Source organism: Papilio xuthus, unplaced genomic scaffold (genome assembly GCF_000836235.2).
Source record: "Papilio xuthus unplaced genomic scaffold, Pxut_1.1 DF827789.1, whole genome shotgun sequence".
Classification (NCBI taxonomy): domain Eukaryota; kingdom Metazoa; phylum Arthropoda; class Insecta; order Lepidoptera; family Papilionidae; genus Papilio; species Papilio xuthus.
Genome location: NW_013530860.1, coordinates 890,029 through 913,339, shown reverse-complemented (window position 1 = coordinate 913,339; position 23,311 = coordinate 890,029). Strand labels below are relative to the sequence as shown.

Here is a 23,311-nt window from a genome sequence, read left to right as displayed (position 1 = left end):
GATCGCGATGGCTTATGATTTACAAATGTAATACGATCAATGCGCTCTTGGTCATTGCCACTAACGAGAACGTCGACAAATATTGAATTAGGCATGACCTGCGCGCAACGATATTACAATTTTATGAGACTCACCTCTTGTTCAGTATAACTGTTTACTGAATGATGCACATAATTGCATCAATCCGTTGAATAAATTAAAATTTAAGTCTTTGAACTCAATACAAATGTTAGATTCAAAATGTTTTATCAAGTCTATAATCTAACGCAACTAGTGCAATACTTTGACTTTAAACTATACTGGAGTATAATTATAATAATGTAACATAACAGTGGTAGAGCTTAACATCTTCGCACGAATTGTCTCGGCTTGCCCAGTAAAATACCACGACCACACAGAAGACAGGAGTGAAGTGGAAGCAATTCCGCGTTTCGTCTGATGAGTGTGCGTCCCGGAGGCCTAATTTATTCCTCTTTCCCTTCCCACCCTTTTTGTTATATGGAAAGGATGGAAAGTGGAAGTGAACTTTCCGGATGAGAGGATGCACGGAAAGGGAAAATATTTTCTTTCTCTGCATCCTCTCCTCCGTCGATTAAAAGTAGGCAACGCATATGCAATTGCGTATGTCTATGGGCAACGGTCACTTCGCTATTTCAGCGATTTCAGGTGGTCGCTCGCTCGTTTGCCACATTATGACATAAAAAAAAACCATTTGCAAGAGAAGTATTCACTATACTGGTCAAGAATCCAAGTGTGACATCCATTCTAACATGTGTTTATTTAAAGTCAATAAAGCAACCGTATCCATTGGTTATTCTACAATACCATACCATTTTGGATACACCGGAAATGGTGGGGACAAAAACTCGAATAACTACAAAAACTATGATGTGTTAAGTTATATTTGTTACATAATGATTATATTTGTAATGTTAAATAAATAGGTTTAAAAAGATGAAGTGTGCGGCTTTTTCTCTTCTATACAGCTAAACCGTCCTCCCGATTGGAGGTCGGCAATTGTACACTGGTTTATTGGATTCTAATATAATCTGTTACCGTCCCCAGTGCCCTGGCTTCGCAGATGCTAGCAGCTCAGCTGTCATCACAGCAACAAAACATGTATGTGTTTTGTTTTTATATTCCCTAACACGCAGTGTCTACCAAATTATCAACATTACAGCCAACTTTATCATTTATAGTCAATTGATACTTTTTAAGTAAGCTAAGTTATGCTTAAACTGCTGATAAGTTGGAAGACACGCGACTGCAACTTGCATTAAGCACACGCTTTAAGTCACACCGTGCGCAGGCGCAGCCTGTCTTTAAATCAAAATGTTTCAACGCTATTAATAATCTTATCTCGATCATACAGCGGGGATGTACACAATTATATGTAATTACCATATTTTTGGAGTTCTTTCTTTCGCTTTCACACGTATACGGTATTTACATACGGATAATTAAAGTAGGAACGTCGTGGATCAGTACCGATGTTACATTTTGATGTTAAGACAAAGGTGTATGTACATCATGTACATTGAAGCGCCGCCGCACGCATCATGAATTATCGCCGTGAGACTTTTATCTAATATGTTATTGTGTCTACATTTCTAACTCTCCATCTAATCTGGCATGATGTATTATTTCATTACTCTTTTTTATTATTTTTCTTACTTTCATTTAGTATACGTTTTGCGCAATTTAAAGCCAGGGCATTGGCATACGTTACCTTTCGCCTCTAATTGAATTCATTTTATTGTTACCGCGTTCGGTATTAATCAAACTGATTACTCCGCCGGCCTAAATTGCCTATTGTTTTTTTTTATTCTCCGTCGCTATTATCGTTAACGCCATGTCAATGTCCTGTGTTTCGGCTACGTACATTTGTATCAGGGATGAGATATCGTCCGTTATATCCCTCTCAAAGTTTTCGCTTTAGTTACCGTGCGTTCGGTTCGTGCAAACGAATTTATACGTTTACCTCTAACGATACAATTTATGTTCGATACAGATTTGAGAAATTGGATATAACACCAAAAAGTGCGCAGAAAATCAAACCGGTGCTCGAACGTTGGATGAAGGAAGCCGAAGAGAGGTAATTATCATTGTTTGAGTGAACTTGTGCGTGGTACTGTACCGTGTCGTGACACATTTGGCCCTTGATTGCTTAGCAACGATGTAAACATTTCTCAAATCTGGACTAACTAAGCTTCTATCGGCTAGGTTTTCTTTTTCACGTCCTTTAATGCTTCTCCCCATTACTAACATATCGCCGTGTTTTGTTTTTCTTTGTGTTTTCATGTGATTATATTCCACGGTGCTACTTAAAGCATTTCTGTTTATTACATTTTTAATATTATTCACGTGTGTTTGAGCATGGCTTGTATATGTTAACTGCATGTTGTAACTTAATATTCTAGTTTTAGTACTAAGTTATTTACTTATAATGTATTTAAGGAAACTTACGTGTAAGGAATAAGCTGATAATTTTAAACCGTTTGCTTTTTGTAATATCATTTAATATCAGCTAATGAATGATTTACCGATTAATTTAATTTAAGCAATTACGCGTTTCGTCTGATGAGTGTGCGTCCCGGAGGCCTAATTTAGTCCACTTTCCATTCCCACCCTTTTTCTCATAAGGAAAGGATGGGAAGTGGAAGTGGACTTTCCGGATGAGAGGATGCATGGAAGGGCAAAATGTTTTCATTCTGTACATCCTCTCCTCCGTCGATTAAAGGTAGGCAACGCATATGCAATTGCTCATTTCTATGGGCAACGGTCACTACGCTATTTCGGCGATTTCAGGTGGCCGCTCGCTCGTTTGCCACCTTATGATATAAAAGAAAAATTGTATAATATTACTTATGTAACGATACAAAAAAGCATAATATGTACGTTATTCAAATTATAACTAAAAATAGAACGTATAAAGATGATGTACCGTTAGGTTTGCGTCGCATCAAATCACCATTCGAAATGGGCCAGGTGTCACTTAAATCTCCAACGACTCCTTAATATTGCGTGAAGCTCGGACCGGAGCGATGATCTATTGATTTAACAGTTTGCATCATTAAAATGCATTATCTGGATGCAACGGTACGACTTTAACATTGCAAATGGTGCGTTGAATTCGCAATGTCCTCCTCCGTGGTAATTTTTAACGAGAACCTCTGTTACGATAGCCCTTGAATTAATACCGATAGCTCGTGCTTACTCTTTATAAGCGGGATAACTAGGAAATCAGCTTTTTTAATTCCATTTAACCGTTTTTAATTTGTCGAGTTGACAAAAACCCTCGAGCTAACGTTTTTTATATTTTCGGCTTCAATATTTTTTTTTTCGATAAATTTTCGTAAATTCTCTGCTCATAATGCAATGCTAATAAAATTTCAAGCGCCTGTCGACTATTTCAATAACTTTTGAAGCTGAATAAAAATTTCGATACAAAATTTGTTAAGTTCAGCACGAAATTCGGGATTGGAAAAAACGAATTACGTAAAAAAACGTAATAGTCTTCAACACTTAAGATTACCGCCAAGGACAATATCTATATATTTTTTTTAATCTTGCATTAATTAATTTATACTATCACTAGTTCAAGATTATTTCTTGACAAAGAATTTCGTATAAACTGGATGCAAAATTAAAAAAAAATAGAGAACAATATTAATAAAAATGAATATTATTAAAAATTACAACATAAATTTTAATTAAGTTTTAAGATTAATTGGTTTATTAATAGTAAAAACGACAGGATATTAATAATTCAAACATCTCATTAAATATCTAAGCTAAGCAATTAACATTTAAACAGTCGCGCCAAGTTTTACAACTTGTATGACCTTCCAGGTTAAGTATTTTATTACCTCTTTCACAGACAACATAACTTAACAGACCTCCTATTTGACTTATTTGGGTTTGTTATTAGCTTAAAGAGGCTTCCGAGGTAATGCGTCGAGTATTGTTCATATTGCTTATTCTGGTAGTATATATATTATGACGTCGGTCGGAGCGACGGTGGCTCAGGGGTTAAAGCACTTGACTTGTAATCTGCAGGTCCTGGGATCGAATCCCGCCATGTACCAATGTATTTTTCCATTTTCGATTTACATATGTACATTTTACCGACATTCTTACGGTGGTGGAAAACATCGTTATGCAACCTGCACATATCTAAGAAGAAATTTAAAGATATGAGTGAAGTCAACCAACCCGCACTGGGCCAGCGTGGTTGACTATGGGCTAGTCACCCCTAACTTATGGTAGGCTCCGAGTCCCTCCGTGGGGATGTACAGTGAGCTGATGATGATTTATTATGACACTATTGTTTTGTTCATATGTTTTTAAACGCGCGAGTACAGCCAATGCAAATAGCATCCTCTCCTTATCTCCACTCCTTCACTAGCTTCTTACTTCTTCAGACTCTGTTACTCGCCACCGTTCTTGAACCGATCGTTCTATTGGGACTTGTCCAATTTGTGCTGGTATATACCTAAAATTTAATTTGTGATCTACTCAAAAAATACAGTTTTTTATATCATAGAATACGGCAAAATCAACCCGTTGTGATGACAATTGGACAAAGGATTAAGCGTCCTACCTAATGTTTTTTCTGCTAACGAATTTAAAAACTATAAGTAAATTATATCAGATTTTAAGAACTATGAATAATCGTGTTAGTTTTCTTTGTAAATTGTTATAACTTATTAATAAATGTAGTAAAATAAAATAAAATTATTTCCTTCGTACGTTATGATATGTTTTGTATAAGACCATAAATATTAACATTATTCTATTATTAGTCAGTTACTTACCTTAACTATTGGTCTAAAGAAAATCTCACCTAGACCGGGGCGAAGAGCAAAGTAGATACATAATAATATTGAGCTTTATAGCATTGAAACAAGGTTTATTTATCTTTTTCTCATCTTTTTACGCTAACTCTTAATAAAGTGCAAAGTAAAATTAAATCTTATTTCAATCGTATAAAGCTCAATTTTATTTGCCATACAAAATCTGCTCTATTCTGGTTCGTAAAATGAGTGACAGCCCAAGCCGAGGTCCCCTCTTGGGGGCCCTTGAGTCCAGTCACTCTATGGAGCGTCCACCTAAGCGATCTAAGAGCTCGGTGACCTTCCAATCCGGTAACAATAACGAAGTAACAGCACGAGCCGAGGCTCCTGAGGGAGTCCTAGAGTCTTGTTACTCTTAAACGAGGTTCTGGCTAAGCGCCATCTGCGCTCGGCCATCTCAAGCCCGGTGAAGCTGTAAATGCCTCTTCAAGGCAAACAGTGCCTAAAACTGGTTCATGTGAACGGACACTTACAGTCGTCTCAAGACAATATCCCTGACATAGGCAATACATAAGTAATCGATCAGACTGAACAAGATTACATCAAATGAAAATTCATTTATGTAAGAGTATTCAAATAAATGTTGCATTATGAAACCAGAGCGAGGTTCATTGTTTCCATGTGACGTTCGTATTATAATTTATATGATTCGTATGAACTTGAAATGTTTTAATCATAAACTTACCGTTGATTTCTGACATCAAAATCTACGTTTAACATATCGTCATCTCTGTCATTATCGTTCACAAAACAGAGATAGCATGTTTTAAATGCATATTTTGATCACAGAAACTCACGGTTATACCTCTAGACGAAGTGTTCGGAACACAAAAGTGAGGCATTTTTTGTTGTAAATATCCCCGCAACTCGATGACCTGTGCGTATTTTTCTTGACAAAGTTTTTATTGTATAAAAAGTTAAAATATTTAGAGAATAATAAACGGAAATGCACATTGGTTTTACGAGTTACGAAGCACAATGTGGTTAGATTTTCAAGATGGATAGACAATCTAGGCAAGGTTGCGGGTTACCAAAGGGCTAGAGGGAATCGATTTCTGCGACTCTCTGTATCCCTTTACGCTAACGCATGCTTTTTGCAACTTGAAGTTTGAGATGATTGAGTTTTTGATTAATTAACTCAAAGTTCATTGCATTTCTATTTACATTTATCACACCAAACAGAGTGTAAGAGACTTTTCTGCGTAGGTACTTAAGAGGCATGTGCTTTTTTAGTTTCCATGCGTAGTAACAAGACTAACCTTTTGTTCTACATTTAAGGAAATATTGTTTAACAATAAAATATGTTTTTTAATGTGTATTTCATGTATTTTTTGTTTTTTTCCAGGTACGCTTCCGGACAGAACCATTTGACGGACTTCATCGGGATGGAGCCAAGTAAAAAACGCAAACGACGGACATCTTTCACGCCTCAAGCTCTGGAACTTCTCAACGCACATTTTGAAAGGAACACCCATCCTTCAGGTAAGCAATTAATAGTTTGATTATTTGACGCAACATAATAGGATATTTACTCTTCCTAAGCGTCCTTTCCTCCGCCAAATCCAGTTATCCTTCATCATCATTCATCCATCATTTCCTTATAAAAAAGGGTGGGAAGGGTACGTAGATTAAAATGATGGCACGAAATGCTTTAAGACAGACATTGAAGAAAATATTTTGTTTGCTTGTATAGGATCTACTTTATAACAAGCCACAAATCGAAGAAGACAACAAAACAAATTAAGCTTCGGCGCTTCTTCATACTTATCTTGCTTTAATGTAACTTAGTTATTATTTTACCTAAATTATATTGCATTTTTCCAGGCACGGAGATCACCGGACTAGCGCATCAGTTAGGATACGAGCGGGAAGTCATCAGAATATGGTTCTGCAACAAGCGCCAAGCGCTCAAGAACACAGTTCGCATGATGTCCAAGGGAATTGTCTAAACCGTACAACAAAATCTAGCAAATTAATTCCATTACACGACTACAAGAATGAATCCGGCAAATAGTGATGGGTGATGTCGATAGTTTCGCTTCAAAAAAAGCACGTAGAAATTTTCAACGTGACACCATTTTTTTTTTTGCAATATTCTAAATAATCGATATTCCCTTCCTATGTATCGTTTTAATCAACATTTGGCCTTAACATGAATCTGAAACGATTCCAGCCAAGATTATAAAAGTAAGCTATGATTTTTTTTTTAATAAAAAAATAATTGTTAAAATACAATTTTCGACTGATATATTCGTCTCGTAGATACTTTTACAATGATATGAGTGGTATGTGTAGTTTATAAATATAGGTGTTTAGTACAAAAGACAAAAGTACGCATTATAATGAACTTATGTAACCAAAATTGATTTCAAACTATTTCAATATTACTATAACGTTTAGGAATGGAATATTATTTACGGCATTTAGCCTCGAATTCTTATTATATAAAGCATAAGGTCAAAATTCCTCAAAATTGTGCACACATTTATATATTATTTTCTTATATTATTTGTTATATAATTGCATTTTGTAAATAAGTACAATAAACCGAAGTCTCGGCGTCAAAGCGAAGTAGATAATAGACATTAATTTATTTGAATACTCCTGATTTGATTATGTTGTTCTTAGTGAATGTCGCACTATAGTTATTTAGTAGTATGGATATTAAGTAGTCAGAATGTCTTGTATTAGTGGCCTACTGAGAGTTCTTTCAAATATTAGTTTCTGTTGATAGATAGGCATGAAGCGATATTATGTATAGATTTAATTACATGTACGATGTCGTAAATTGTATATATTATTCACGTATTTTTAGTTCATTAAAATGTATTATTATTTTTACGTACCTATGATAGGTAAGTCCTAGCTTTTTAAGATATTTAGTAAATCAAGTTGGGTTTCTGTTGCTAATAATCTTTTTTAAACGATTAAATGTTTGCCTTAATTTAAAAAATTTGCAAATTGTTTGTTTATATTGTAAGGCATTTTTAAATACGAAATACATATAACAGGAGGTCTTAACACGTTATAAAAAAAAATTAGTGTGCACATTTTTTGAGATGATACAAATAAAAAAAAACTAATAAAATTACCTCGCATTTGGAAAGTAGATTTTGAAAGATTATATACAAATAGAGTTTTGGAAAAAAATTAAATTATATATTTATGTTTTAGATCCTCAAAAAAAGTGCACACTGAACTTATGAAGTTCCGAAAACATTTTTATTTTTCCAACAAAAAAAAAACATTTAACGCAATAGTAAAGCAAATAATTTAAATAACGAACAACATTAGAAGTGACAGGATCATTTCTGAGCTAATGTAACTTCGTAGTAAGTTTTTTTTTAACAATATGTACGCCTTCGTTCGCACGGACGCTTTTTTAACGCCGCGTTAAAGTGACAAACGAGAATGTCGTTGGCAAAAAATCATTTCGTTTGAACAGCATTTCTATGAACAGATGGAAATGCATTTGTTTTATTTGAACGCTTTTTTAACGCGCGATTAAATAACGCCCGTGTGAATGAGAGGTTTGTATAAATATTTAAGTTGTAAAGCTAGTGTAGGACCTGCTGTTAAGTGTATTACGATAGCAATAAGGCTGTAAATTAATGTATGTTAATGACCAATGAAAACCAACTTGTGATCATTAATATTTGTACTGTTACCTACTACTGTAACAAGAGTCGTTAAAAAATAATATTATAAAAAAAAATTGAACATATTTTTCGGCTGTTGAAAAATTGTAAATACAATATTAAGAATAAAAAAAAAAACTATTTGGATTAATATTTAGGAAACAAAGGTGAAAAAAAATATTATCGAAATTTATATTTTCAAAAATTATTACAAGTGCAAAAAAAAATGTGTATTTAATGAAAGAAAAATCGAGGAATGTTCGGCCATAATCTAAATTAATGTTATAAGAAAAACGGGATTTTTTATCGACTACAACACATCACTACAACCACGAGAAGCAGTAAGGTAAACAGACAATCGATAAGTGTGACGCGATATTGCTTTTATATACATATGTACTTATATTTATGGAATCAGGTTGTTTTTATAATTATTTTCTGGCATCTCAAATTTTCAACAAACCAATTCTATATGGATTAAATAAAAAGAAAATTCTCTTGCTTCAGCCATATGTTGCCCACAGCTGGGCATAGGCTTCTACCAAATACAGCCACAAAAAAAATTACAAATGAAAATCCATATCCTCTGCCTACCCCTCTGGGTTACGGATATGTTTAACTATCAATGGAATTCAGTAGATTGTAACATGTAACACGAAATATAATATATTAAAAAAAAACAGAAAACCGCAGCCGTGTTTAAACTTTTTCCATAATCGCGGTATCCGTAACTTATGCCCCAAATATTAGATTTAACTGGTTATAACTAGTATTCCATATCTTATATGCAATCATTAATAAATTATGTTTTAAACATTTGTTCCTCTATTTCCATTGAAAGTAACGAATCAATAGTTTTTGTGAAGCAGAATCTTAGGATGTTACTCGTGCTAGTACCAGTAAATAAAATTAAAAAAAAAAACCTGATTCCCCACAAACATTAGCGTAATAGAACGAAGCATAGAATGCTAAGTACAAATAATAATTTTAACGTTAAAACTGCTAGTCCCGTTATAATAAAGCTATTTTTAAATAAATAACGCGGCAAAATCGCGTCGCACCACTGGTTTTCATGATCCGCATGTATAATCTATAATAAAATAGTTTAAATACAATTATAAAGGTCTACTACACATAACTTCATCTGTAACACATATTCAAACCAAACTGTAACAATATGTAATAGTGTATTAATTTTTTTCTTCCTGTAACGGTACCGAATGAAAGACTATGGCTGCTGGTTTACGAAAAGGGGCGGATTAAAGGCAGATAACTGTTTGACTGATTGTTTTATTATTAATCCTATATAAATTGAAACGAATCTATCATCAAATTAAACAAAAGTTTATTCTAACCTTAAAACGACGTCTGAACTGAAGGGATTTTTTGTGGGTACCTGATGTTAAGTGGCGATGAAAAGCACCTGATTTGAATCTGCAACAAAATCAAATGAATTTTAGAAGTGCATATTGGATCGAGGATGTGACAAGAATGTGATATCAAAAAATATTTATGAAAGGTTGCTATGGTTTGTCACGAAAAAAGAAATGGAATTAGGTATCTCAAACATTACTTGCATTGCATATTACATTTTATGAAGCACAACAGTCACAAGGTTAGCTTGTAGGAAAATGCGCATAACGATAAACTTTTTTTATAATATACGACAGGATTATACGAAAAGATGGTTGAAACATTATTTTTATTTAATTTTCCCGCAATCATGGAGATTTGACATAATATGACAGATGATAGTGGTGTCAAATGAATGACGTAAACGTTTCGTTTTTCCATTTTGTCGCAGTAGTTTAAGAAAAATCCAATTTTATTTTACATATCTGCAATTTTTTTTTGTAATGATTAACTATTTATGCGAAAATCTTTAGAACTAAGCTTTTGATGGAAGCAACTACATTGAAATAGACTTAAACCGAAACGTTTAGTGGCAGGAAGGATGAGTATGAAATGAAATGAATCAAACAAATCCAATATGGCGTAGATTCATAACAGCGAGTGTATAGTGTAATATTTAATTAAAATATTTACCAACAAGCATGTGACAGTGATTTATAAATAAAGAAAAATTAAAAAATTTATTTCGTCATACAATATTGTTAGTTAGATTTATTTATATTCAAGTTATTTATCATATTTATAATTAAAAACATCAGATTTCATATTATCCGACAATAATAAAGAGCGACAACATGCAAATGGAGAAAAGTAATTACTATATGGGGCAGTGCATTGCGTCATTAGCAGCCAGGAAAACCTCGCTGTGATGTTATGAGGACAATTGTTTTATGGCCAGGTCATATGAATCACAAGGTTAGAGGTTCATTAGCTAGGAGAATGCGTGCTGAGTAGTGTCGGCGAGTGCGCGCCGTTTCGATAACGGAGGAGTTTTGTTGACTTGTCTGATAGGAATCCGGTAGTGAGTAATCGATGAAATGATTGAGAGTGTATCCCGTCGCGCGTTCAGTAGTTCAAGTGGTACATACAACGTGCGCGCATCAGAACTGGCGCGGGAGCGTAAGCTAAACATATTTAATGTCACCGTACAATTTTTGGACGAAACCCAGCAATCGTTTCAAATCGAGGTAAGTTCGAAAACGCTATCATTACTTCCACTGACGTTTAAACTGACGATGTAGTAAATTATTAATGTTTTGATGTACTCATTTGTGAGAAAATTGCAGGCTGTAAGTTATTAATAACTGCGGAAGGATAAAATTACTGCAACTTGATTATAATGCACTGTAATTTGTTTCCACCGTATCCAGTTTCCAGTTATCTTTGTCAACATACTACATATATACAACAAATGTATACAGCTATACTAAATTCCAGGATTAGGCTCTAAAGTTGTTCTAATTATTCAATATTGTTTCTAAATAAAGCAGTGGAAGATGGTCCCTCATTCAAATCAAAGGCCAAATTTTGTAAACAATATATTTACCATAAATATACTATTACTTGTATTTCATTCCATTTAACATTATCTACTCATAATATTAACTCAATTCTAAAGCTTTCACAAGATTATGAAAAGTTCAAATACTTATGACTTCCAAATAGATGCTTTTTTACATTATTCATAATTAGTAGCGTTTAAATAAAAACACATATTTCAAGCTATGTTTATTTTAATTTGGAAAATCTTTTTTCCAGAAAAAAGCAAAAGGCAGTGTACTACTAGAATTAGTTTTCCAACATTTGGAATTAGTTGAAAAAGATTACTTTGGTCTGCAATTTACAGAAAATGGATCACCACCGAGTGCCACAAATAGTGAAATTACGGTAACTTATTTCATATTTATCTCAAAACAAGCTGTGCTTTACCGTTTTACCACACCATTAGTTGTCAAGGGGCATAGCACCAATATTTGTGGCAATCACTGTTTTATCATCATTGGCAAAATTTGTATTAAAATTTGTGCAGCGCCCTATCAGGATTATCTCATAATTGTGACATAATTTATGATGATAATATGAAGGGGATAGTCACAAATATTTGTGTTAGGCTCACTGTACAGATCAATAAGGATATCTCACCAAGTGAGCATAAGTCAAACTATATTATGACTGATAGCTAATGCCACCCAGTCAAAGTGAAAAAAAAGTATGACAATATCCTTTTCCTATCTATTTATATGTTATTTACTATATCTAAGTAGGTTTTACATTTTTTCTGACAGTACTAAATAAAATAGCTTCCCTCTCATGGGGCCAGATATGTTTGTCAGATTGTACTGACCCAATTGCTTGACTAATTGATAAACAATTCATTTGTGTTTGTTTATTGTTAAACATAAATAATTGTTAAGAATAACAATTGCAAACATAAATAATGTAATTTGTCATACTGCATGCATTATGTTTTTAATAAAAAAACATTCCTCAAGATGTAAAAAATAATAACTAAATAAGGTCATTGCATTCTACATGTAATTTGACATAGATATAATAGATTAAATAATATAATTAATATAGGTGTTGCTGTTGGTCCAATAATCCATAGAATTAATTGGCAAAAAAAAACTTATAGAAATTTAAATTACATTCTGGCAGTGGTAGAGACCATTTTAACATCTTCACACGGTGCAATACCATTACCACGCGGAAGACAGGCATGAACTGGAAACAAATCCACATTTTGTCTGAAGAGTGTGGTACCAGAGGCCTAATTTTATTTTTGATTCCCCACCCCTTTTCTTATAAGGAAAGGATGGGAAGTAGAAGTTGATTTTCCGGTGGAGAGTTTTCATGGGAAGGGAAATTATTTTCTTTCTGTGAATCCCCCAGTGAAAAAAACTATAATTTATTGTGATTCTATTTATAGTTTAAAAGAATGTTTAGTATATTTTTGTGCTGTCCATGTCTATAAAAGTAGGGTCATTGCATTTTTATCAAACAATCAAATCATTAACTACGTTTTACGGACTGACATATGTATGACTCGCCAGACAGTGCCATTAAGTTGTAAGACAATGCTCTAAGCTTAATTGTCTTTTATTGTTTTATCTTGATGATTCACAACAACTTTTAATTATTTTTGGGTTACATTTGCACATATTATTCTGTTTTATGTAAATTTGATTTTATATATTCTTCAATTAATTATTATTATATTTTATTTAAACTAAACAAATACTATCTTACTAATCCTATAAATACAAATTTTTTGCTGTATGTTAGCAGGTAACTAAATTATGCGTAGGTATAGATTACTGACTAGAATAAAGCATAGACTACTTTCCACATTTCTTTTAATTCTGTGCGCAGCACATAAAAATGTAAAATATGACCAAAAATTGATAATTTATTAATATACTACCTGTCGCCTGCGACTCTATCCACGATGAATAAGAAATAAACTTAATTGGTAGCCTATATGTTCTTCCAGGCTTTGTTCTACAACTTTACCAAATTTCATCTGCGTTGAGCAATTTCAGAGATACCTTCAAACAAACACCCATCCACTTATAATATTAATATGAAAACTGATTTTATCAGGGCTTTGATTTCCCATGACTAATGCTGTTACATTGTTTTCATTTGAATAATAAAATTTATTTAGTTGGTAATTTTATGATTAATTTTGGTTAATGTTGTTTTGGCTTGGGAGGGGTTCCTTAACGTATGTTTTGGTTTTTACTAACATAAAATTCGTAATAAACGAGATTTTTATCTCAATATCAGATCAAAACACATAGTTCTATATATGCTTTAGTATTTTTTTAATTTTCAGCGTTGGCTTGACAGTGGTAAATCAGTGAAGAAGCAAGTTGGTGTTAATGCTCAATTCTGGCTCGCTGTACGTTTCTATCCACCTGAGCCGAGCCGTTTGTCCGAAGAGTTCACGAGATACCTCCTTTGTCTACAGCTACGTAAACTATTGTTGGATGGTAGGATGACTGCGCCCAAGAATACAGCATTGTTACTCGCATCATTCACTGTACAAGGTAATTTTTATTGTAAATAAAATCAATTTAAAAAAAAAACTGAAGTTATGTGAAATACCGCCATCTATTGGCTGTACTTTAAATCGAAGATTTTTTTAAATTTTGATTTGAATTAAACTGTTATGTCCTATGTCATATTTTCTTATATTAGAATATACTTGATAACAAAAGACATAGCAATGCAAAAAGTTTTGTTGAATAAGATTTGAAGTCATTCTTTTAACTATTTTTTTTTTAATTTAATTTATTTGCGTTGATGTAATATACTATGACACTCCTATAGAAGACCGATCGATTGACAACTCACTTGCCAAAATTGATAAAAAAGCCTTCAAAGAATACTAAAATATCGATTTCACTTGGCATCCACATATATGAACAATAATTGAAGCGCCAATAGCAAGATTAAGGGTACGGACTGCCTATTTAGCGATGGTGGGTTTGAATCCCATTGTTCGATTATTGTTGAAAACAAAACAAGCCTACTTTATACAGTTATAAAAACAAAAAACTCTACATACTTTTGAACGTTATTAGGACATAGTCTATTAATCAACACACAACCGAGACAAAATATTTACCTTATAATCCAAAATAGCAACCTCAAAGCGTGTTTGTTTAAGAATTACTATATAAGTATTTTGAAAGTGCATAGGTATGTAATATGACTAACACAGGAAATATGTTTAAATGTATTAATATCCTGACTATATCTGAACAAAATATTATGGATTATATGTTAAAATGTATCATCATCAGCTCACCATACATCCCCACTTAGGATAGGCTGACCCCAACCCCACTTAGGGTAGGGGTGAGCCTACCCTAAGTTAGAGGTGATTAGACCGTAGTCAACCATGTTGGCTCAGTAAGGGTTGATATATGTAAGTTATATAATATGACTCAATTGTGTTATACAATGCATTTCAATTTCAAATAGGAATGTCCATGAATCCGTCAGATGTCAATACTAAAAAATATAATTTACGAAATATTTTTTAGTTTTTAACCTAATTATGTAGAGTTCAAAACATAATGTTTATAAAGGTGGTCAATAATTTGCACATTCCGATTTGAAACATCATGGGATAATATTGTCCTAACAGATTGGATCCAGTCTACTCTAAATTAAAAACACTCCCAAACCCCTTCTATTGCATTCAAGTGGGGTTTTAGGGGGTCAAATCCCACATAACCCCGTCTTTCCTGCTGAAGGCCATGTATCTTTGGTAAAAAATGCCTTAGAATCACTCTGGCTTAGTGCAATTTGGTTGATTTCACACAAAAATTCAAATTCCTTTATCCGTGGTTTGCTTTTCATTTCAGCTGAATTAGGTGACTACAACGCGAATGAACACGGCAATGGATATCTCTCATCTCTTCGTTTACTAAACCGTCAATCCACGGAGGATGAGAGACGTATACGAGAATTACACAAGTTGCATCGTGGACAGTCACCCGCTGATGCTGAAGCTAACTTCCTAGAGCATGCTAAGAGATTGGACTGCTATGGTGTTGAATCACATCCCGCTAAGGTACTTTTCCTCTTTCAGTTTTGTAAGGAGAAGATATTTTTTCTTCATAATGTTTTAGTTGTATAGTTTACTAAGAAATTATATTTATTCAAATTTGATCAGTCTTGGCATAGTATTTTTAAACTATTTAGATCTAGATATCTAGTCTATCTTGAAATATATATTTCATTTTGTTTGAATTTTATTTTATTTTAACGCCATCTATTAGAATATTATCAAATCAAAAATTAAATAAAAGATTAAATAAGTTCCAGCTTGATACCTTCACGCGTTTTTGAGAAAAAGGATCTTGACAGACAGATGGGTGGACAACAAAGTGATCCTATAAGGGTTCCGTTTTTTGCGTTACGAGGTACCCTAAAAAGTGGGAAGTGTGTCAAGATCGTGTCAAATTGTCCGTGGCCTGCCCAACCTTCTGAGTTACAGGCTTGAGTTATATTGTTTGTAAAAAAACATAATATTTAAGATTATATAATATTTGAATTGAGAGCTTCGCGATATCTATATTTTTTGCTGATAATAAATAAAATTTGCAGGATTACAACGGAAAGGACATATTCATTGGCGTGACGTCAATCGGTATCGTCGTGTTTCAGAATACAATCCGCGTCAACACATTCTCTTGGAGCAAGATTGTCAAGATCTCATTCAAGAAGAAACAATTCTTCATACAACTCAAACGGGAACCTGTAAGTTGACTTTCATACATCATTCATCACACCCATACAAAAGTTCTTTATTAAATTATTAATATAATATTATTCACCAATGCTGGATAATTTAAAGTAATATATAATCTTAATAATATTATAAACACGAATGTTTAGATGTATGGATTGATGGATGTTTGTTTAAATACCGCGCGGATGAAGTCGCAGACGACAGCTAGTTATATTAAAGGTAAATATATTTGACAGGAAAAATATTATGATTATATAAAATATTTTTTGGAAATACCCATGCAAAATGCAAAATTTGACTTTTCCTTGAAGTAATCACTTATTGCTGCACTCACCGTTGGTTTCTAAGACCAAAATCGTCATGCCTGTCATTATCTTTGACAAAAATAAGTTTTAAACCATGCTTATAATAATAATAATACATACTGTTAAGCAGAAAATCCGACACTGTGCCGGTGTATCGGCGCAACACTAGCCTTACTAAAATATCAACGTTTATGTCCTCTCACTAATCAATCAGTGCTATAATGATTATAATTTTGTCTAAAAATAAGCAATATTTGAACAGTCGGAGTCTTACGATACGGTGCTGGGGTTCAACATGCAGTCGAGTCGTGCTGCCAAAGCCCTGTGGCGCTGCAGCGTGGAGCGGCACGGGTTCTTCAGACTGCGAGCTCCGCGCCGCCGGCCGCTGCTGGCGCTCACCGCGCTCGGCCTCACCGCGCCCACGCTCGCCCGCACCGAGACGCAGGCGCTGGAGGATGCTAGGCGATCTAGATCATCTAATAGGAGCTTTGTCAGGTAACACTACTCAATTTTTATAATATAACATAGTAAAAAAAAGAATTACGAAAATCGGACCACTAGGGGCAGAGTTATCGATGAACAAAAATTAAAAAAAAATAGACGAATTGAGAACCACCTCCTTTTTATCAGTTAACAAACAGTTGGGGTTTTGACAAAGTCCATTCGCTTCGAAGCTATTCCATAATAAAAACTTTATAAGTAGCCTGTGTATTCTTCCAGACTATGTTCTACATCTAGGATAAATTTCAGCGACATCTGTTGAGCCGTTCCGGAGATACCTTCATCAAAACTTCCATTCACGTAAACATTCACATTTGTAATATTAGTAAGAAGTAAGAAAAGAAAATACTAAAAGAATATATTGTTTATGTTTCTTCAGACGTAGCAGTTCCCGTACTCGTGAGCGATCGAACGGCGCGTGCGCACCCTCGCCCGCACTGACAGCACCGCGCGGCGCACGCGTCACGCACGACGAGCCCCCGCCCAAGCCCGCCTGGGGGGACCAGCCTGCTGATGAAGAGTCAGTCTTAAAACCTTACAATAAAGTCCTATTTTCTTTAAAAGTTTCAATTGATGCTAAATTAATATTAATACGCCATTGTTTCTCTACTTCCATTTTGTACGATTATTATTGGTACAAACTAAGCGCATTATTTTTTTGTTTATTATATAATATCCTAATTTGATTTTTTTAACTATCAAAAAAAAACTTCATTAGAATATATATGTGTTCTTCCTGCCTATGTTCTACACCTGTATAAAATTTCATCACGATCTATTTAGCCGTTCTGGAGATACCTTGTAACAAACATCCATCCATTTAAATTGTAATTTCTACTGAAATGTTTATATAATATAATAATTTACTTACATTCCTGTAAAAAATATAACTATATATTTCTAGTAATATTAAAATTGTCCTATTTTCAGAAGCGGTGGTGACATACTAGAGAGCGTGTTACGTGTCCCCCTCTCATACGCGGACGAGTCAGAGTCCTCGTCGTGTGGGGGAGGGGAAGGTGTGTGTGAGGGCGAGGACGAGGGTGGTGCGGGGGGCGCGGTGTGCGTGCGGCTGGCTGCGGGCGCGGACGGTCGCTTCGGGTTCAACGTGCGCGGGGGAGGGAACGCCCCCGTCCTAGTATCCAGAGTCGCTCCCCGGACTAGAGCTATGCTGCAAGAGGGGGACCAGGTAATTTAATATTTAATGCGATATTAAAATAGCGAAGAAATCGCTGCACATAGATCTTTTATAAGAGAGAATTGATTTTTGGATTCATAAGGAAATGAACTTATGAGGCCAATCGTTTTGTTATAGGATTTACGAAAAATCATCATTTTTCAATAACCACAAAAATTTATTTAATCTTGGTAATTTATTGTATTGTTAATTGCGTAACCCATTTAAAATTTTCACGTAATTTATATTCCAGGTGATGTCAATAAACGACAAAGATGTTGATGAAATGACTCACGACGAAGTTGTACAGATGATAAGAAATACCAAAGGTGTATTGACATTGATCGTTAAACCCAATGGTAAGTTTGTTGTCTTTTAAATAATATATAATGTAAATAAAAAGGTGAGGCCAGCTGAAGCCCACCCCTAAAAAATCGAAAAAATATGAAATAGATACTTAAAAAACTATTTTTGAATACCAAGATATGACAGAAAACTCAAAAACTACTTGTCAGTTTTTACCATTCCCTTACTAATAAGCGCCTTTGGAATAAAAAAATATTTATTTCCTACCTGCCCACGACCTTGAATCACAATGTTTTATTGACAGCGGTGTACTCAGCAGAAGAAACACTAGGCACAGAGGAACCAGAAGCATGTTTCGTGCCGCTGGTGGGGGGCAGTGTGGGGGTGAGGGCGGCGGAGCAGTCGCTGCTGTTGCTAGGCGACGGCCTGGCCTCGGGAGCTGCGCTGCGTCAGTACGAGGCTCTAGTACGTCGCCTTGACTACCCCGCCACTGCAGCGAGGCGACAGTGTAACCTCGCCAAGAATAGATACAGGGATATTGCGCCATGTTAGTACTTTCTTTTTTTATCGTTCCGTAAATCGAAAGGAAAAACGGATCCCTTATAGAATCACTTTGTTGTCTATCTGTCTGTCTGTTTAGACTCTTTTTCTAAGGAATGCGCGAAGGTATCAAGCTAGAATATCAAATACTCAGGTCTGATGTACCTTGGTGCTGTGAGAAAATCAAACTTCTAAACTAACGTAATCAAAAGATGCATTTATTTTTTAAAATCTCTGTTTTCGGTATTCCAGTGACTTAGGATGTAGTAAATAAAACTGCGTTCCTTTGTGTTGAAAAAGTAACAATATTTGTTGTTTTTATTGTTTTTTTTTTAAACCTTAAACTGCATTAGTTTGATAGAAGAAATATAAGTTGAATCTCAAAAGTGCTTTTTTAATACTTTGACACTGACATTGACAGTTCTTTCCAAGTTTACCACAGATCATGTAAACAAATTTAATTATATTTTTCTTTATATATTTAAAGTCTCAAGCTTCTATGAATGCGGCTTTAATTGAATTTTTTTACAGATGATTCTACACGTGTTGTGCTCAAGAATGGACCTACAGGCGATTACATCAATGCTTCATATATTAATATGGAAATACCCAACTCTGATATTATGTTAACATACATCGCTACACAAGGTAAATAACAATTTTATTGCAAAGTCTAAATGCGTAAACTAGAAATTTTGCTACATAAGTATGCATGGAGAGTTTTCTAATTTTGTCTCTAAAGGTCTAAAATAGGGGATGAAAGTGGGGAAGAAATATTTTTGATCGGCAAAATTACCTTTAATTTGATATATAATCGAACCAAAATAAGCGAGAGTTCAAGTGACCGCAATATTTTTCTGGCTTATAGACGTTTCTTTAACCCGAGTTTCTCACTTATGGTGTAGTCTGTGGAGACCGGACTATAACTATCGCTTATCCAGGTTCAACAATACTTTGTAGTGCAAATAATAAAAATCTAGTTCTGTATTTTTTAAAATGTACCCTATTAATGTTTAGAACTACGAATAAAAACTTGTGATGTGATAATTCCAAGACATTAAAAGTCAGGCGACGAAATTTTATCAAGTTTTATTAACACGCCGGTAACCTAGAAGGGTAAATAGAGACCTTGAACCTACATATTTTATTGAATAATTTCAGGTCCTTTAGCATCGACAGTGGGTGATTTCTGGCAGATGGTATGGGAGAGCGAGAGTAGCCTGATTGTAATGCTGACGGTGCTGGCGGAGCGCGGTCGTGCCAAGTGCCATCAGTACTGGCCCAAAGTTGGCACCGGACCCCTCAATGCCACAGACACCCTCACCGTAATCACACATAGTGAACACAATCTGGGACATTATATAAGAAGAGAAATGACTATTAAGGTTGGTACGGATTGCCTATCTTACTTATATTATATATGCTTATTTAAGATATATTTTTGACAGAAGGTATCTTCAGAACGGCTAAATGGATCTGTATAAAATTTAGCATACATGTAAAACATAGTCTGGAAGTAAAAACTGGCAATTAAATTGTTTTTCCAGCGGACGGAGTCCCGTGCAACAGCTAGTATTGTGTATACTGTTGGAAGAAATGTAGAAACATTATACATTTTTTATTTATTTATTTATTAACTCTTAATGCTATCATAATACATAAGAAAAAGACAATTAACTAATTTACAAAGCAAGGGCGGCCTTATACAAGCGATCTCTTCCAGGCAACCCAGTGGGATAACATAAGTACAATATTAAGCATTTTTTTTTGATGGCCTATAGTCTTAATGGCTAGACAGATATTAATTGGTGAGGTGTCATTAATTTTGTAGTCACGATCTTAATTTATTCCTAGTTATTCGCACTTTGTGTAGATTTAATATGAATATTCATAATGTAACAAATATATAATTATTTTAGGATGCAGATGGCGCGTCTCGCAACGTGACGCAACTCCAATACACAGCGTGGCCGGACCACGGCGTGCCGGAGGATGCTGCAGCGTTCATCTCTTTCACACAGCTCTGCTCCAAACTACGCAACCATAGAGCTGGTAAATAATGTCAAGAACAATTTTGAAATTAGTATGAAAAGTTACACCAGTAGAGATAGGCTTAGGATGGATGCATCATAATCCATCCATTCTAAGTCTAGAAAGTGTCATAATTTAGAAGGGAATGAAGACTGTTATGACGGAAGTAGATCAAATTGGAAAACGAAGTTGGGATAACGACAAGGAGATAGTAATATAGGTGCAAATTGATTTCATAATGTACTAGCTGTAGCTCGCGACTTCAGACTATGCTCTACATCTATGTCAAATTTACACATTCTAACAAACATCCATCCATATAAACAGTCGCATTTATAATGTTAGTAAGATTTATTTTTTAATATTGTTAATATACAACAGTGATGCCGAGGTCGGAGGAGGAGATGTGGGCGGAGGGCGTGGTGGGAGTGGAGGGCGTGGTGGGGGCGGAGGGCGTGGTGGGGGCGGAGCGCGTGGTGGAGGCGCCGCTGGTGGTGCACTGCTCGGCGGGCGTGGGGCGGACCGGCGCGCTCGTGCTGGCGGAGACCGCGCTGCAGCTGCTGCACACGCACCAGCCGCTCTACCCGCTCGACCTCGTGCGGGCCATGCGCGCGCAGCGGCCCATGTGCATACAGAATGCTGTCAGTACCTCCACCATATTACATCTCTCTCACTCACTCATCAAGAAATATGACGTTTTTTATATTCCCGAATTCTCAAATTCGCTGAAAAAGCCCCTGCCCATAGACATTTGCAATTGCAGATTCTTCACCATTAATTGAGAGAAGGAGACGCACAGAAAGAGAATTCTCTTCCCCTTACTAATTTCCTTATAAGAAAGGGTGGGGAAGGAAAAGGACTAAAATTAGGTCTCCGGAAGACACGCATCAGACAGGAATTACTTCCACTTGACACCTGTCTTCTGTGTCGTCAAGTTGACCCTGGCTGGTTGCTGGTGTCTATTGTATGTTTTACTAAATAATAAATATATAACTTTTGTTCACAGAGTCAATATAAATTCGTATGTGAGAGTATACTTGCCGCCTACGCACAGGGTCTGACTAAACCTGAACAAGAACAGAACTGATGGTCCGCCTTGCCGCGACTCTGCTGCATAAACTTTAACCTGTTAGTGTAGTGTGTCATTAGTTTAGTGAAAATCTACTTTAAATACAATCTTTTATAGTATATTTCCACTGCAGTTATACTTGTATTGATATATTGTCTCTGGTAGTCAAAGATGACAGATACAAGTATCCGCAGCGGTTACATGATGTTCATTTTTGTATTTATTTTGTATAGATTACTTTTAAAAGATAACTTGCCAGTAAATCTCATATAATTGTTAATGTCTTGTATGTATGGAGTTTTTAAATGTTATTCCGGTTTTTTTATATCATAAGGTGGAAAACGAGCGACCGGCCACCTAAAATCACTGAAACAGAAGTGACAGTTGCCCATGGACACACGCAGTTGCATATGCGTTACCTACCTTTAATCGATGGAGGGGAGGATGCACAGAAAGAAAATATCTTCCCTTTCCATGCATCCTCTCATCCGGAAAGTCCATTTCCACTTCCCATCCTTATAAGAAAAAGTGTGAGAAGTGAAAGAGGACTATATAAGGCGTCCGGGACGAACACTCATCAGACTGCACGCGGAATAGCTTCCACTTGACGCCTGTCTTCTGTGTGGTCGTGGTATTTCACCGGGCTGGTCCGGCCAATTCGTGCGAAGATGTTAAAGCGGGCTCTACCACTGTTCTTACAAACACATATCCTGTTGCAAATAGCAAAGGAAATGGTACTACATTTTCTATTGGATACTGTTTATACCCATTTTAAATGCTCTGTAGTACAATGTATTTTGATTTTGAGAATTATTTTATGTATGAAGTTAGCTCCAGGTTAAAATTAAATTTGTGTGAATACGTAAAATATACTCTATCTCGCTCTCTGGTATACGTTTGTCTCTTTCTTGTGCTAACTTCATACTGCAGACAGACAGTAAGGTTTGTTTGTGTATTCGCTCATCAGCTCACTGTACGTCCCCACCGAGGGGCTCGGAGTCTACCCTAAATCAAGGGTGAGGGTTTGTGTATTATTTAGATAGAATTCAATGTATTTTAATAAATTTTGTATACAGTAATAGTATAGGATGAAATAAATTAACATCAATATGCTATAAGAATTAGAATAATTAAGAAAGTGTGAATATAAGTTAAGTGTAACTAAACGCAATAGTATTTTTTTTTCTTAAAGTCGGTTTCCACTGAT

The 23,311-nt window shown here is 35.1% G+C and overlaps 2 protein-coding genes and 1 long non-coding RNA gene across 11 annotated transcripts in view; 2 read left to right on the top strand and 1 right to left on the bottom strand.

Moving 5' to 3' along the window:
• The window catches only part of pdm3 (POU-domain protein pdm3), a 127,517-nt gene extending 117,744 nt beyond the window's left edge, over positions 1 to 9,773 (top strand). For 5 of the 8 annotated variants that reach the window (XM_013308926.1, XM_013308922.1, XM_013308920.1 and 2 more), the window contains 4 exons: positions 1,066 to 1,119; positions 2,012 to 2,095; positions 6,202 to 6,338; positions 6,681 to 9,773. In XM_013308926.1, coding sequence (XP_013164380.1) covers positions 1,066 to 1,119; positions 2,012 to 2,095; positions 6,202 to 6,338; positions 6,681 to 6,805 — 400 coding nt within the window. In that variant the 3' untranslated portion in view covers positions 6,806 to 9,773. The remainder of the gene's footprint in view (positions 1 to 1,065; positions 1,120 to 2,011; positions 2,096 to 6,201; positions 6,339 to 6,680) is intronic. The other 3 variants (XM_013308923.1, XM_013308924.1, XM_013308927.1) reach the window with 3 other exon arrangements.
• Positions 6,662 to 10,224, bottom strand: LOC106115507 (uncharacterized). 2 transcript variants are annotated; one of them, XR_001227762.1, is made up of 3 exons: positions 10,068 to 10,224; positions 9,850 to 9,928; positions 6,662 to 6,744 (listed from the first exon to the last, which is right to left on the bottom strand). It is a non-coding gene; the product is annotated as an uncharacterized LOC106115507 (long non-coding RNA). The 2 variants fall into 2 exon arrangements; XR_001227761.1 differs by having other exon boundaries at positions 10,084 to 10,224.
• Positions 10,225 to 10,587: 363 nt separating this feature from the next.
• Ptpmeg (protein tyrosine phosphatase Meg) lies at positions 10,588 to 22,568 on the top strand. Its single transcript, XM_013308929.1, has 15 exons — positions 10,588 to 11,094; positions 11,666 to 11,794; positions 13,746 to 13,959; positions 15,286 to 15,494; positions 16,031 to 16,183; positions 16,743 to 16,975; positions 17,361 to 17,501; positions 17,912 to 18,170; positions 18,412 to 18,517; positions 18,769 to 19,011; positions 19,536 to 19,652; positions 20,166 to 20,389; positions 20,924 to 21,056; positions 21,417 to 21,676; positions 22,042 to 22,568. The coding sequence occupies exons 1-15, from the start codon at positions 10,945 to 10,947 to the stop codon at positions 22,120 to 22,122; spliced, it is 2,652 nt and encodes an 883-aa protein (XP_013164383.1). The 5' UTR covers positions 10,588 to 10,944; the 3' UTR covers positions 22,123 to 22,568.
• The last annotated feature ends 743 nt before the right edge of the window (positions 22,569 to 23,311 follow it).